Genomic DNA, 15945 nt, shown 5'->3' with positions numbered 1-15945 from the left:
ATTTTACCAGGCCAACATGATCCTAATTGCAAAACCAGAGAAAAAAGAAGAAAGTTGGAGGAATCACATTAAAATCAAACTAAAAGTTTAATTTTAAACTTTTCAATCACACTATCTGAAATCAAGCTAAAGTAATCAAAACAGCATGGTACATGCATGAAAAAGCACCTATAGATGGAACAGTATGGAGAGCCTAGAAATAAACCCACACCTTTATGGTCAGTTAATATTTGGCCAAAAAAAAAAAAGGCAAACACGCAACAGGGTAAAGATATTCTATTCAATAAATAGTGTTGGGTAAATTGGACAGATACATGGAAAAAAAAAGAAACTAGATCACCTTCCTATATCGTACACCACAAAAGAAAATTCAAAATGGATTAAAAACAAATGTTAGACTCAAACTATAAAAATCCTAGGGGAAACCAAGCAGTAAAATCTCGGAAATTTCTGGTAGCAATATCTTCCCTGATATATCTCCTTGGGCAGGGGAAACAGAAGAAAATTTTGCTAGCTGTGGTTAGGATTTACAAAACATGTCATCTGTATTACAGAAATCAGAGTATTTTAAGACATCCAGATAATCAAATTGTGCAAATTTTGTCAATTTTCTATGTTGTTAAATTACATATTTAGCTATTTTTAATTTTTCCATTGACAAATATTTACTGAGTATTTTCCTGTAAAGTATTAGGGATTTTGAAATGTCTAAATTATGGTCTCTTCCCACAAAGTTTACAATCCCCTTGAAAAGGGAGATGCCTGTACATTAAAGTTGAAGATTTTAATTCAGTAGGTTCAGGATCATGAATTTGAGAGAGAAAAAAAAATAGCTGTTTAAGCTGTACCCATGTCATGTCTGAGGTGAAGATGGCATGTCCAAATTTAATTGAGGCCTTGAGCCATAGGACAAAAGATGGTAGATAGAGTTAGCTATCCAAAGGGTTTTATACACACTAATTTTAAAAAAAGGAGAATACTGGCACAATCTGTAAGTCTTACTCCCTAAACAGTAAGTGTATTTGAAATGTTTTTAAAAAGATCAAGTTTAGTAATAGCTTTCAGTTATCTCTCTTTGTGATCTTCATTTGCTTAGGGATTTTCTAAATATCATTGGCTTCTTAAAGATGGAAGAATCTACGTTTGAAGGGCATCAGGAATATTTAGGACTATACCTTAAGCTCAGGCCACACATCTTTGCCACTTCCTCCACATAGATACCAAAAGTCCAATTTGGTTGCATTAAGTGTGGGAATTAAAGGAAGAGGATGGAGAGTAGGCATTGAGAGGGGGAGATGGAAACGTTTCCAGTTATGTCCAGAGGATGAATTATTTAATCAACTAAGTCCGCGGAGAGTTTAAATTCAGAAAGTCGGAGGCCATTATTGGCAAAATTTAGATTTCTGGAAAACTTTTTGGCACTATTTCAAAAGCAATTCTTAATTATCCTAGGAATCATTTGGTCCATATCGGAATGGGGAAAAAAACAAACATGGATCCTAATTTGATGTTATGTAATTTAACATCACCAGGTAAGGGAAATAGTAGCAATATTTATGTGAAATTGAGGGCTACTTCTCCCAATTACATTTTTCAAAGGTTGTTATTATCTGTAATTTTTTTCAAAGAACAAAAAATTACCTGAATTCAGCTATATATTATACACACACACACTCTTTTATTTCTGGCTTCTCCTACTCCATATTTTTGTGAGATTTATCCATGTTTTTGTGAGAAGTAGTAACCTGCTATTTGTTTTATTGTTATGTAAATAACAATATATGCAATACTATAATTTATAGTATAATACTATAATTTCTATTATATGCAATACTATAATTTATTCTGTTTCCTGATAATTTATGTTCTTTCCAGTGCTAAGCTATTTTAAGATATATTCTTCATTTTATCATTGATCAAAACAAACCATAAAAAAGCTGTATTTATCAACTACAAGAAGTCATACAATAATGTCTTCACTGACCTAGGTGTTAATGAAAAGTTTACTTCTGCTAAGAAATGTTTATTTTCATCTTTATGTCCAATGAAAATTATGTAATGAATTTCTGCTCTGGTTTGCTTTACCTATAATAATGAAACTCAACAGGGTAAAGATATTCTATTCAATAAATAGTGTTGGGTAAATTGGACAGATACATGGAAAAAAAAGAAACTAGACCACCAATTATAAAATTGAAGCCCAACTTTAATGTTCCTGAATGACTAGTTTTCTACATAATTACATATTTACTCTTCCCTGGTTTTAATCTTCTATTTCCTCTGAAAATATGTATCTATATAATATTTTCCAATTTACTGCATAGATTACTGCAATCTTCTTAAACTACACTATAGAATAAGGCAAGGAAAAAATACAGCATTTAAAATTTACCTGGGACTCAGTCATTTCCTCTTCTTTCTGGGAATGGGCAGAGCCTGAGAAGGCAGAGCTGGAGAAGAAAACAAAAGCCATTAGGCCAGGCTTGCTTTGTGGTTTCAGAAGCAGGCACTCACAACAGATTAAGGTAACACTGTAACAAAATGATATTTGGGTCCATCAGAAAGACTAACAATATTCATAGCACAGAGGTGCTAATAAGTACAAGGACGACTGGTGTGATCATGTGGAGCTTAAGCGTAAAGTGAAAAGGAATAGGAGAGCAAATGAGGCAGAGGAGATGCAAAGGAATGGAAAGGAACAGGAGACATCCCATGAATCTATCCACAGCTCCGCAACAGAGAACAAACAGTTCACATGGAGCCAGCTAGCTTCATGAAAGCATATAAGCAAGAAAATTATAAAACTAGCAAAAACCTAAGATATTTTAGTGTACTGAAACACTTAAAGAGAAACATTTAAGTACCAGCTAAATGAGAATTTAACCAAAATGGCAACTAAACGGGCATTTAACCAAAGTGGTAACACAGTTATATTTTGAGGAAGGAGTAGAAAGTTTGTGCATGGGAGTGAAGTGTATCAGAGACATTGGCAGTGCTGAGTTAAATTCTAATTTTGCACAGTAAAAAAAATCACTAATTTTAAAAGTGTCAAATAATAGAATAAACATATGATTTAGAAAAGTAGAGTAAAAACAAGAAATTAACAATTAGAAAGTGGTTCTCTCTGGGAATAGGAACTAGGAATGGGGAGCAAAGGACAGAGCATAGTGAAACCTCAATTCTCAAACACCTTGGTTCTCAAACAATTCGGGTCTCAACCAAATTGTTCATGAAAACATGCCGTGGTCGACTAACAAAACTTCAAGTCTCAACTCTCTATGCTGATACCTGTATGATCAGTAATGCATCTCTCAGGTGACAAAGAAGATTCAGTTTTCAAACAAGTTCCTTCTCAAACAGTTTTCCAAAATGAGTTCAGTTCTACAACCAAGGTTCCACTGTATAGCTTTTCTCATTATTATTACAAGTCTGGGAGCACTGTTTGATTTTTTAAAACAAATTTACATGTCATTTCCCCCCAAAACAAATTTAATCCAGACACTTACACCACTGCTATAGAATCAAGCAATACCGCAGTGTACAAGGAATAACATGGATATCCTCTCCTGCCCACATGCACAGCCCCTTTCCCAGTTTTAATTGGATTGAGGAAAATTTACCGTTATTTTACTATCCTTCTTCCTTTCCTTTTATTTTTTTTAGTTGTTTTTGGCTTGTTTTATGTGATTTTTGTTACTCACTGAGGTTTTATTCCTAAAGGATCTTTTAAAAGAAACTTTCGGCCAGATGAATTATAGTGGGAAGGAACAATGACCTGGGAGCAAAAAGGTTTGCTTCCTCGTCCTCTATGCTACTAAGAAGCACTGTAATTCTGGAAACCCCATTTTCTTAGAATCATTATAATCAACATTTTTTCTTTTTTTATTGTTGTCCAATTAGAGTTGTCCCTGTTTCCCTCCCACTATTCTCCCCATACCCACCCCTACTGCCCATATTCAATCAGCTTTTAGGAGGACACTAGCATTGTGAAATTCTGTAAAGAAAATTTCATGCCCAGTTAAGGATGAACAATCAGCATATTCTCCACCCTTAGATGGGTAGATGTGGCACATAGTGTTGCTACCTAAAAATAACCATTGCCCCCAAATGGTGGTACATTTACACCATTGAATACTATGCAGCAGGAAGAAACGAGGAACTTGTATCCTTTGCCACACCATGGATGGAACTGGAGAATATTATTCTAAGTGAAGTAAGCCAGGTGGTGAAAGACAAATACCATATGATCTCACCTATGAGAGGAATCTATTAAACAAAATAAATTAAAGAATAAAATAGCACCACAAGCATGGAAAGATGAAACAGAATGAAAGTGACTAGAGGGGAGTGGGGAGGAGTATAATGGTGGAAAGAAGGGGAAGGGACTAGATAAAGAACATGTATAATGACCATGGACATGAGCAACCGTGAGGGAATTAAATGCAGGAGGTGGTGGAAGGGGGTGGGTTGGGCAGAGGAAGACAAAGGGGGAAAGGGGGAAAATTGGGACAACTGTAACAGATTAACAATTTTTTTTAACTTTTCAAAAACCTTTAATACACATTACTTTTTTTTCTGGTTTTCTGTTGAAATTTTTTTAAATTTAATTGCTGTTCAAGGACAGTTTTCTGTCTTTTACTCCCATCCCAGCCCACCACCCCAGTGCTCCCCACCTCCCTCCCATTTCCACCCCCCTAGTTGTTGTCCTTTTTTCCTTATATTTGTTCCTGTAAACCCTTCCCCTTTTCCCCTGAAATTCCCTCCCCTCTCCCCTCTGGTCACTGTTAGCCTGTCCTCTATTTCAGTGTCTTTGGTTACATTTTGCTTGCTTGTTTGTTTTATATATATATATTTTATTGATTATGCCATTACAGTTGCCCCATTTCCCCCCTTCATTCCCCTCCACCCTGCACACCCCCTCCCCCACCATCCCCCCTTTAGTTTATGTCCATGTGTCACAAGTTCTTTAGATTCTGTATTTCCCATACTATTCTTGCCCACCCCCATCTATTTTCTACCTACCATTTATGCTACCTGTTCCCTGTACCTACTATCCCCTTCCCCTCCTCCAACTCCCCTGTTGCTAACCCTCAATTGGTCTCCATTTCTGTGCTTCCACTCCTGATCTAGCTGTCTGCTTAGTTTTCTTTAGTTTTAGGTGTGGTTGTTAATAACTGTGAGTTTGCTGTCCTTTCACTGTTCATATTTTTTATCTTCTTTTTCTTAGATAAGTCCCTTTAACATTTTATATAATAAGGGCTTGGTGATGATGAACTCCTTGAATTTGACCTTATCTGAGAAGCACTCTATCTGCCCTTCCATTCTAAATTAAAGTTTTGCTGGATAGAGCAATCTTGGATGTAAGTCTTTGGATTTCACGACTTGGAATACTTCTTTCCAGCCCCTTCTTGCGTGTAAGGTCTCTTTTGAGAAATCACCTGACAGTCTGATGGGAACTCCTTTGTAGGTGACTGTCCCCTTATCTCTTGCTGCTTCTAGGGTTCTCACCTTCATTTTAATCTTGGCTAATGTAATTACGATGTGCCTTGGCATGTTCCTCCTTGGGTCCAACTTCTTTGGAACTCTCTGAGCTTCCTGGACTTCCTGGAAGTCTATTTCCTTTGCCATATTGGTGAAGTTCTCCTCTATTATTTGTTCAAATAAGTTTTCCACTCATGGCTGTTCCTCTTCCCCTTTTGGTAGCCCTATAATTCGGATGTTGGAACATTTAAAGATGTCCTGAAGGTTCCTAAGCCTCTCCTCATTTTTTTAAATTCTTGTCTCTTCATTCTTTTCTGTTTGGTCATTTTTTTCTTCCTTCTGGTCCACTCCCTTGATTTGAGTCCCAGTGTCCTTTCCATCACTATTGGTTTCCTGTGCATTTCCCTTCGTTTCAATTAGTTTAGCCTTCATTTGTTCCTCTAATTTGTGACTATAATCAACCAGTTCTGTGAGCATCCTGATCACCAGTATTTTGAACTGTGCAACTGATAGGTTGGCTATTTCTTGGTTGCTTAGAGTTATTGGCTCTGGGGCTTTGAGTTCTTCTTGAGCCATGATGTTTTGGTCTGTTCGCACCTGTTACATATGAGGGGCAGAGTCCTAGGTGTTCACCAGGGTGGGGCAATTCAGTCACTGGGTTGTGATGCTGTATGTGGGGGAGAGGTCAGAGACGGGTAATGGCGGTCCCCTCTGATGCTTCCCACTGCTGGGGCCTGTGCAGTCTGTCTCACTGCTCACTCCTTCACCTGGTTTATCTGTGCACAAATGTGTGACCGCAGTCAGCCTACCGCCTTGCGCCCTCACTGGGTCTGCCTGTTGCAACCCCATGCCTGGGATTCGCCAACCGTCACCCACGCCTGGATTGGTCCGGCCGAGTTTTCCTGGGCAACCCCACTCCGCCAGCCACTGGCTCTGTCCCTCTTACTGGTCTAGCTGAACTGTTCATTGTTGTCGGACTTCTGTATAGTTCAATTTTCTGTGTTTTGGTTGCATTTTTGTTACTAAAACTTTGTTGTTTTTAAATTTGGTTGTGTGAGAAGGCAGTGTTTCCACCTATGCCTCCATCTTGGCCAGAAGTCCCCCTAGTTCTATTCATATCTTCTTAAAGAACCAGCCCCTTTATCATCATGTAATCTTTCTCTTCATCCCTAATAATATTCCTTGTTCTAAAGTCTACGTGTCTAATATTAAAATTGCAATTTCATATTTGTTTTTATTAATATTTCTAAGCTATATTTTTCTCTAACATTTATTTTTAAGGTATCATTCTTTTTTAAAAAGAATTGAAGTCCATGCTGCCACCCTGGGGGATAAACATATGTGTAAATGTCTTTTTTCCTAACTTGGGATGTTGAATTTGATGGGAGCCCAAGAAACGTAATTTTATTTTATTTCTTATAATCTTCATATAAGATTATTATGAGAATTTTTAATCCTCACCTGAGGACATTGTTTTCATTGCCTATTAGAGAGAGAAGGGAGAAAGAAAGGAAGAGAGAGAAACCTCGATGCAAGAGAGAAGCATCAATTGGTTGTCTCCTGTGCACGCCTGGACCAGGGATCAAACCTGAAAACTAGGCATGTGCTCTGACCGGGAACTGGATCTACAACCTTTTTGTGACCAAACACCACTCCAAACAACTGAGACCCACCAGCCAGGGCTAACGTATTATTCTTTATATTTAAAATGGGCTCCATATAAACAGCATTTAGGGGATATTTTACCCAGTGTGATAAACTCCATTTTTATCTTTTAACTATTATGTTTAAACCAATGACATTTAAAATAATGATTGACATAGTTGGATAAATTTGTACCGTCTTCTCAGCTGTTTTCTATTTGCTCCATTTGTTCTGTTTCTTCACATGCCCCCACTTTTCTGCCTTGTCTTGGATAACTGAGCAATTTTTATTATTCCTTTAATCTCTGAAAAAATACTTACTGGTTTCTCTAGGTTTTTACAATATCTATTTCTTATTAATCTGAGTCTACCTTCAAATAGTATATCTTGCTGTATAGAAACTTACAATATATCCCAAATTCCTCCCTCCCATCCTTTCTGCTATAGTTATTATATATTTTAGTTTTACCTATGCTATAAACGTAATATTTACTTCAGACAATCTTATAGCTTTTAGAGCAAATAAAAATAAAATGAATTTTATTTTATCCTTATTTACTCCAATTCTAATATTCTTCAATTCTTTGTATATATTCAAGTTTGAACAACTTCCACCTAAAGACCTTCCTTTAGCTCTGGCTGGTATAGCTCAGTGGATTGAGCTCGAGCCTGCGAGCCACACAATCGCGGTTCGATTCCCAGTCAGGGCACATGCCTGGGTTGCAGGCCAGTTCCCAGCAGGGGACTCACGAGAGGCAACCATACATTAATATTTCTCTCCTTCTCTCCTTCCTTTCCCCTCTAGAGATAAATAAATAAAATATTTTTAAAAAGAACTTCCTTTAGCATTTCCTGTAGAGAAGTCTGCTAGTGCAGGTTTTTGTTTAACTGAAAAAGTCTTTAGTCTTCATTTTTGAAGACTATTTTTGCTTTGTATAGAATTGTGGATTGATAGCTTTTTACCTTTCAGAGCACTTTGAAAATCTGTTAGCTACATGTGATTCTTACCCTTGTTCTTCAGTAGATAATGTTTCTATTTCTCTTGTTGCCTTCAAAATTTTTATCCTTATCTTTGTTTTTCAGCAGTTTAAATATGATATGAAACTTTTCAGAGAGAAGACTTGCTCATGCACGGCAACTGGGACACTTAGCTGATCTTCCAAAGGACAAAGTGAACATCCAACAGAATCTTAGCTAATTAAGAAGTTTGGAAGCCAACGTGCACAGAGGAAGCTTCAAAACAGGCAGTAAAGAGGTTTCATAGGCAGAGGTGGAAAGGCCTGGACATGGCACCAGAAATCAGGGCTGCCAGGGAAAAACATCGGAGGAGAAACAGGTCAGTGAGAGCTGCCTAGCAGCTCCCTCCCCTTGCAGGATGGGCAAATCGCAGAACTGCTCTAGGAGACACACGAACACTCTCTCATGAGGAGGATGAGGGAGGCAAGGCAGGCAGGCACACACACAGCCGGTGGCGCACCCAAGCTGGGGCAGCGATGCCAGGACAGTGTCAGAGAGTGGTGAGAATTCTGGCGGCAACTGGAGCTGGCAGAAAGCGGGGTGGGGGGCACGACTGACTGTGCCTGAGAGTTGAAGTGTAAGGAAAGCTGGACAGTGGCCTGGAGCAGCAGCAGCACCCAAAGAGACTTTTTTTCAAAAGGGGAACTGGTGCGGGCGCACTGGGAAAGGACCACAGATGCGTAGCTGCCAGCCATCAGGGAGGGAGGATTGTGGGAGCAATTTGCTCCCACTCAGTGCCCCTCACAAACTGATCAAAGGGGTGCAAAGTGAGGTGGTTTATCAGCACCAGCCCAGCGCAACTGTGCAAAGTGGAGAATGCATGCCGCACAGTGCTCTGAGGGCATGGACTGGAAACTGGGCACCTGTGATTACTATAGCCCAGGCTGAGCTCCCTTCCTTGCCCAACCACCAGAGGAAAAACCAAGCCCAACCCGCTACTGCCTGTAAAAGCCGGAAGATCTGCAAAACTGTCTCTGCAGGCTTAACAACAACCAGCAGGGGTCTTTTTATTCCCCCAAGAGTAAGGCAGGAAGGAAGACATGGAGCTGAGACAAAACCAGAGCTCTGCAAAGAAGTCAGAAGGTGAAATCAAAGGCTGAGACAAATTCCACCTTGCTCTTCATCAGAACTTGCATAGTTTCTATTATTTCTCCTTCTTTTCATTTATTTAGTTTTTTTTGTTTGTTTTTTTCTCCTTATCAGATTGCATTTTAATTTTTCTTCTTTCACTTCACTCATATTCCAAATAACTCACTACTCTTGGCCTTTTACTTTTTATTATTTTTATTAAGATTACAAATTTTTTTATCATATTATATCCATCCCAAATCCCACACAACACCCTTCCCTGATCTTAAACCATTTCACCATCTTCCTAAGCTTTATTACTGTTGAGGTAAACTACTTTATTTTCACACTACACTGTGTTCCTATCTCTTACTCTCACCACTTCTCCTCCATCTAACCTCGCATGAGCACTCTTCTTTCTTAAGTCAGTTCACATTCTTTTCCCCCTCTTCTAAGAGTCTTATTTCTTTTCCACCTTTTATAAACATTGGCTAGTTGGGCAAAATACCATGGTCATTGCTGTACTTCTCCAACAGACCTCCTCTTTTTCACTATTTGTACTTTAAATCCCACAGAATATTCACCCCCTGTCTTACTCCATTTTGCCTTCCCCCTGCCCCTGATTGGTTGAGTGAGCATTTATTTTCTTTTTTTCCCCTCTCTCAATGTGGGCTTTACTCCTTATTGTTATTAGTTTGCTTCCCCCATCCTCTCAAAATCATTTTTCTTTACAGTAAACATCTTATATTCACCTTTTATTTTGCTACAATATTCTTATTCCCGCTCCACCTTTATTAAACTTTATTCAGGTGTCATTGCTCAACCCTGCTGTGGGCTTTCTGCAGTTTTGTTCTCATTGAGCCAATACCTTTCAATTTTGCTTCAAACCACATAGTGTACTCTTCCCTTTCCTTACCTTACCCCATTGTTCCCATTGCCTTTGGTGTTTTATGAACGTTTTGAATTTTGCTCTCTCCCCTTCCTCACATTGGTTCTATCCCTACTCTTATCAACTCTCCTCCATATTACCACACAATAACATTTGTCCCTCTTTTAGTCATCTCATATTGCCTTTTTCATATCTTATAATATCCATAATCTCTCTTCAATTTTATCAATCTTTGCTCAACAGAGTTCAGATTGCTGACATGGTAGGGGGGTTCTTTTTGCTGACATAGATTTTGTTGTCAGTTAATACTGACTTGTTAACCAGTACTTGTACACTAGCATACAGACAAGGTGAGAGTTGTGACTACCAGTAAGCCCATTAGAGGGGAGAAAACACCAATAAAATAGCCACAAACAAGTAAACACCAAGTACAATATGAGAGCCCACTCTCTGCCATGAGACCGGGCCTGAAGGAGCATGTCTCCACACCGGAAGACCTAGTGAAGGTCACCTGTAGCCGGTTGGGGAGAATGCCTTTGCCACCTGGGACCCAGGGAGGGTCATTTGGGGCTGACAAGTGCTTCAGCCTGAGGCAAAGCAGCATGTCTCTGCCAAGAGACCGGGCCTGAAGGAGCATGTCTCCACACCTGAAGACCTAGTGAAGGTCACCTGTAGCCGGTTGGGGAGANCTACATGTGATTCTTACCCTTGTTCTTCAGTAGATAATGTTTCTATTTCTCTTGTTGCCTTCAAAATTTTTATCCTTATCTTTGTTTTTCAGCAGTTTAAATATGATATGAAACTTTTCAGAGAGAAGACTTGCTCATGCACGGCAACTGGGACACTTAGCTGATCTTCCAAAGGACAAAGTGAACATCCAACAGAATCTTAGCTAATTAAGAAGTTTGGAAGCCAACGTGCACAGAGGAAGCTTCAAAACAGGCAGTAAAGAGGTTTCATAGGCAGAGGTGGAAAGGCCTGGACATGGCACCAGAAATCAGGGCTGCCAGGGAAAAACATCGGAGGAGAAACAGGTCAGTGAGAGCTGCCTAGCAGCTCCCTCCCCTTGCAGGATGGGCAAATCGCAGAACTGCTCTAGGAGACACACGAACACTCTCTCATGAGGAGGATGAGGGAGGCAAGGCAGGCAGGCACACACACAGCCGGTGGCGCACCCAAGCTGGGGCAGCGATGCCAGGACAGTGTCAGAGAGTGGTGAGAATTCTGGCGGCAACTGGAGCTGGCAGAAAGCGGGGCGGGGGGCACGACTGACTATCTGTGCCTGAGAGTTGAAGTGTAAGGAAAGCTGGGCAGTGGCCTGGAGCAGCAGCAGCACCCAAAGAGACTTTTTTTCAAAGGGGGAACTAGGGCGGGCGCACTGGGAAAGGACCACAGACCCGTAGCTGCCAGCCATCAGGGAGGGAGGATTGTGGGCGCAATTTGCTCCCACTCAGTGCCCCTCACAAACTGATCAAAGGGGTGCAAAGTGAGGTGGTTTATCAGCACCAGCCCAGCCCAACTGTGCAAAGTGGAGAATGCATGCTGCACAGTGCTCTGAGGGCATGGACTGGAAACTGGGCACCTGTGATTACTATAGCCCAGGCTGAGCTCCCTTCCTTCCCAAGCAACAGAGGAAAAACCAAGCCCAATCCCCTACTGCCAGTAAAAGCCAGGAAGATCTGCAAAACTGTCCCTGCAGGCTTAACAACAACCAGCAGGGGTCTTTTTATTCCCCCAAGAGTAAGGCAGGAAGGAAGACATGGAGCTGAGACAAAACCAGAGCTCCGCAAAGAAGTCAGAAGGTGAAATCAAAGGCTGAGACAAATTCCACCTTGCTCTTCATCAGAACTTGCATAGTTTCTATTATTTCTCCGTCTTTTCATTTATTTAGGTTTTTTGTTTGTTTTTTCTCCTTATCAGATTGCATTTTAATTTTTCTTCTTTCACTTCACTCATATTCCAAATAACTCACTACTCTTGGCCTTTTACTTTTTATAATTTTTATTAAGATTACATATTTTTTATCATATTATATCCATCCCAAATCCCACACAGCACCCTTCCCTGATCTTAAACCATTTCACCATCTTCCGAAGCTTTATTACTGTTGTGGTAAACTACTTTTTTTTCACACTACACTGTGTTCCTATCTCTTACTCTCACCACTTCTCTTCCATCTAACCTCGCATGAGCACTCTTCTTTCTTAAGTCAGTTCACATTCTTTTCCCCCTCTTCTAAGAGTCTTATTTCTTTTCCACCTTTTATAAACATTGGCTACTTGGGCAAAATACCATGGTCATTGCTGTACTTCTCTAACAGACCTCCTCTTTTTCACTATTTGTACTTTAAATCCCACAGAATATTCACCCTCTGTCTTACTCCATTTTGCCTTCCCCCTGCCCCTGATCGGTTGAGTGAGGAGTTTTATTTCCTTTATTTTCTTTTTCCCCCTCTCTCAATGTGGGCTTTACTCCTTATTGTTATTAGTTTGCTTCCCCCATCCTCTCAAAATCATTTTTCTTTACAGTAAACATCTTATATTCACCTTTCATTTTGCTACAATATTCTTATTCCCGCTCCACCTTTATTAAACTTTATTCAGGTGTCATTGCTCAACCCTGCTGTGGGCTTTCTGCAGTTTTGTTCTCATTGTGCCAATACCTTTCAATTTTGCTTCAAACCATATAGTGTACTCTTCCCTTTCCTTACCTTACCCCATTGTTCCCATTGCCTTTCGTGTTTTATGAATGTTTTGAATTTTGCTCTCTCCCTTTCCTCACATTGGTTCTATCCCTACTCTTATCAACTCTCCTCCATATTACCACACAATAACATTTGTCCCTTTTTTAGTCATCTCATATTGCCTTTTTCATATCTTATAATATCCACAATCTCTCTTCAATTTTATCAATCTTTGCTCAACAGAAGTTCAGATTGCTGACATGGTAGGGGGGTTCTTTTTGCTGACATAGATTTTGTTGTCAGTTAATACTGACTTGTTAATACAGTACTTGTACACTAGCATACAGACAAGGTGAGAGTTGTGACTACCAGTAAGCCCATTAGAGGGGAGGAAACACCAATAAAATAGCCACAAACAAGTAAATACCAAGTATAATATGAGAGCCCACACAAATGGAAGAAAGGGCAACCCAAGAGCATCCAGACAAGGAGACCAAAGAGACTGCACCACTGAGTTCCACAGAACTCCTACCATAGAAGCTCACCCCACAATGATTGGCAAAGCAGAGTATCCTGAGATGCAGAAACAAAAGAGTCACGTAAAATGGGGAGACAAAGAATGAAACCACAATAAAAAAGAATGGAAAACCCCCTATAGAAGAGCTAAGTGAAATAGAATCAAGCAAACTATCAGACACAGAATTCAAAAAAGCATCATTCATAATGATGCTCCAGGAACTCAATGACAACTACATAGAATTAAGCAGAAACTATAACAGCATGAAAAAGGAAATAGAAACAATAAACAAAAACAAGAAAGAAATAAAAAATATAATATCTGAAATAAAAATACACGAGAAAAATTACAAGTAGGCTGGATGAAGCAGAGAACCAAATAGTGAGCTAGAAGACAAGGAAGAAAGAAATACCCACATAGAGCGGCAGCATGAAAAAAGACTCAAAAAGTCTGAGGAGAGCTTAAGGGAACCTCAGGACAACATGAAACACGACAAATCTGAATCATAGGAATACCAGAAGAAGAAGAAAAGAAGCAAAGGATAGGAAACCTGTTTGACTGCCTGGCTTATTTCACTTAGCATAATGCTCTCCAGTTCCATCCATGCTGTCACAAAGGGTAGGAGCTCCTTTCTTTCTGCAGCATAGTATTCTATTGTGAAATGTACCACAGTTTTTTGACCCATTCATTTACTAATGGACACTTAGGTTGCTTCCAGCACTTGGCTATTATAAATTGTGCTGCTATCTCACCTTCAAGTGGAACCTAATCAACAAAACAAACAAGCAAACAAAATATAACAGGAGACATTGAAATTAAGAACAAACAGGCAATAACCAGAGGGGAGATGGGAGGGGATAATGGGAGGAAAAGGGTGAAAGGTTTTCAGGAACAACTATAAAGGACACATGGACAAACCAATTGGGGGTGGAATCAGGGGAGGCAGGTGGGGATGGGTGGGGTAGCAGGGAGAGATGGGGGAAAAGGTAGACAGCTATATTTAAGAACAACAATAAAAATTTTTAAAATGAAAAATAACCAAAGAAAACCTGTTTGAAAAAATGACAGAAAAACTTCCGAACCTAGAGAGGGGAATAGCCATGCAACCTCAGGAAGCATAGAGGGTCCCAATTAAGATGAACCAAAAGAGATCTTTTCCAAGACACATCATAATTAAAATACCAAATTTTAAGAACAAAGAAACAATCTTAAAAGCAGCAAGGGAGAAACAGGTAGTAATATACAAGTGCCAATTAGGGCTAGCAGCTGACTTCTTGGCATGAATACTACAATCCAGAAGGGAATGGCAAGAAATATTCCAAGTAATGGGAAAAAAGCCTGCCACCAAGACTACTGTACCAAGTGAGGCTCTCAATTAAAATGAAAGATGAAATAAGGAGTTTCCCAGACAAAAGAAGTCTAAAAAAATACACCTCCACCAAACCAAGATTTCAAGATACAATAAAGGGACTGCTTTAAAAGGTGGAAAAGAGGGAGAGAGAGGAACACAGCTACAAACGGGTAAAATGGCAATGAATAAGTACCTATTAATAGTTAACTTAAATATAAATGGATTAAATGTCCCAATCAAAAGACATAGGGTAACTGACTAGATAAGAAAACATGATCCATACATATGCTGCCTACAAGAGACACACCTCAGAATAAAAGACCTATAGTGAAGACTGAAAGTAAAGAGTTGGAAAAAAATATTCCAAGCAAATGGACAGGAAAAAAACCCCTGAGGTAGCAATACTTATTTCAGACAAAACAGACTTCAAAACAAAGGTATTGAATGAGACACAGAAGGACATTTCGTAATACTCAAGGGAAGAATCCATCAAGAAGACATAAACATTGTAAACATATATGTACCCAACATAGGAGCACCCAAATATATAAGGAAAACCTTGGAGGACTTCAAGAGACAGAGAAAAACAGATTTATACTAGGGGATCTTAACACCTCACTGTCAAAAGTGGATATATCTTCCAAACAAAGTACCAACAAAGATATTGTGATGCTGAATGAATGCATTACATCAAATGAACTTAACTGATATATACAGAACCTTTCATCCCAAAGAAGCAAAATATGCATTCTTTTCAAATGTACATGCAACATTTTCAAAGACAGACCACATGATAGGACACAAAACAAGCCTCAACAAATTAAAAAAATATTGAAATCATATCAAGCATTTTCTTTGACCACAAGGGACTGAAACTAGAAACCAACCTCAAGGAAAAAATTCAAAAACATTCAAATTCATGGAAATGAAACAATGAATGTGTTAATGAGATCAAGGAAAAAATCAAAAAAATTTTGGAAACAAATGAAAATGAACACAAACAGTCAAAAATGTATAGAACACGACAAAGGCAGTCCAGAGAGGGGAGATCATAGCAATAGAGGCCTGCTTAAAAAAAGATAGAAACACTTCAAATAAATAACCTAACCCTGCATCTACAAGAACTGGAGGAACAAGAAACAAAATCCAGAGCAAGTAGAAGGAAGGAAAAAGAGTGGAATTAAATGACATAGAGACTAAAAGAACAATTCAAAGCATCAATAAATCCAACACCTGGTTCTTTGAAAAGATAAACAAAACAGACAAATCTTTAACCAGACTCATCAAGAAAAAAAG

The 15945-nt window shown here is 39.2% G+C and overlaps 1 protein-coding gene across 8 annotated transcripts in view; it reads right to left on the bottom strand.

Moving 5' to 3' along the window:
- The window catches only part of ZNF569 (zinc finger protein 569), a 55735-nt gene that overhangs the window by 32916 nt on the left and 6874 nt on the right, over nucleotides 1-15945 (bottom strand). For all 8 annotated transcript variants that reach the window (XM_037030827.1, XM_037030829.1, XM_037030830.1 and 5 more), the window contains one exon: nucleotides 2393-2450. In XM_037030827.1, coding sequence (XP_036886722.1) covers nucleotides 2393-2450 — 58 coding nt within the window. Of the gene's footprint in view, nucleotides 1-2392; nucleotides 2451-15945 lie in introns of those variants that run through there.

Source organism: Sturnira hondurensis, unplaced genomic scaffold (genome assembly GCF_014824575.4).
Source record: "Sturnira hondurensis isolate 20B ecotype Veracruz unplaced genomic scaffold, ASM1482457v3 Scaffold0020884, whole genome shotgun sequence".
In the NCBI taxonomy this organism is placed as follows: Eukaryota; Metazoa; Chordata; class Mammalia; order Chiroptera; family Phyllostomidae; genus Sturnira; species Sturnira hondurensis.
This window is presented reverse-complemented; position numbering and strand designations above follow the sequence as displayed.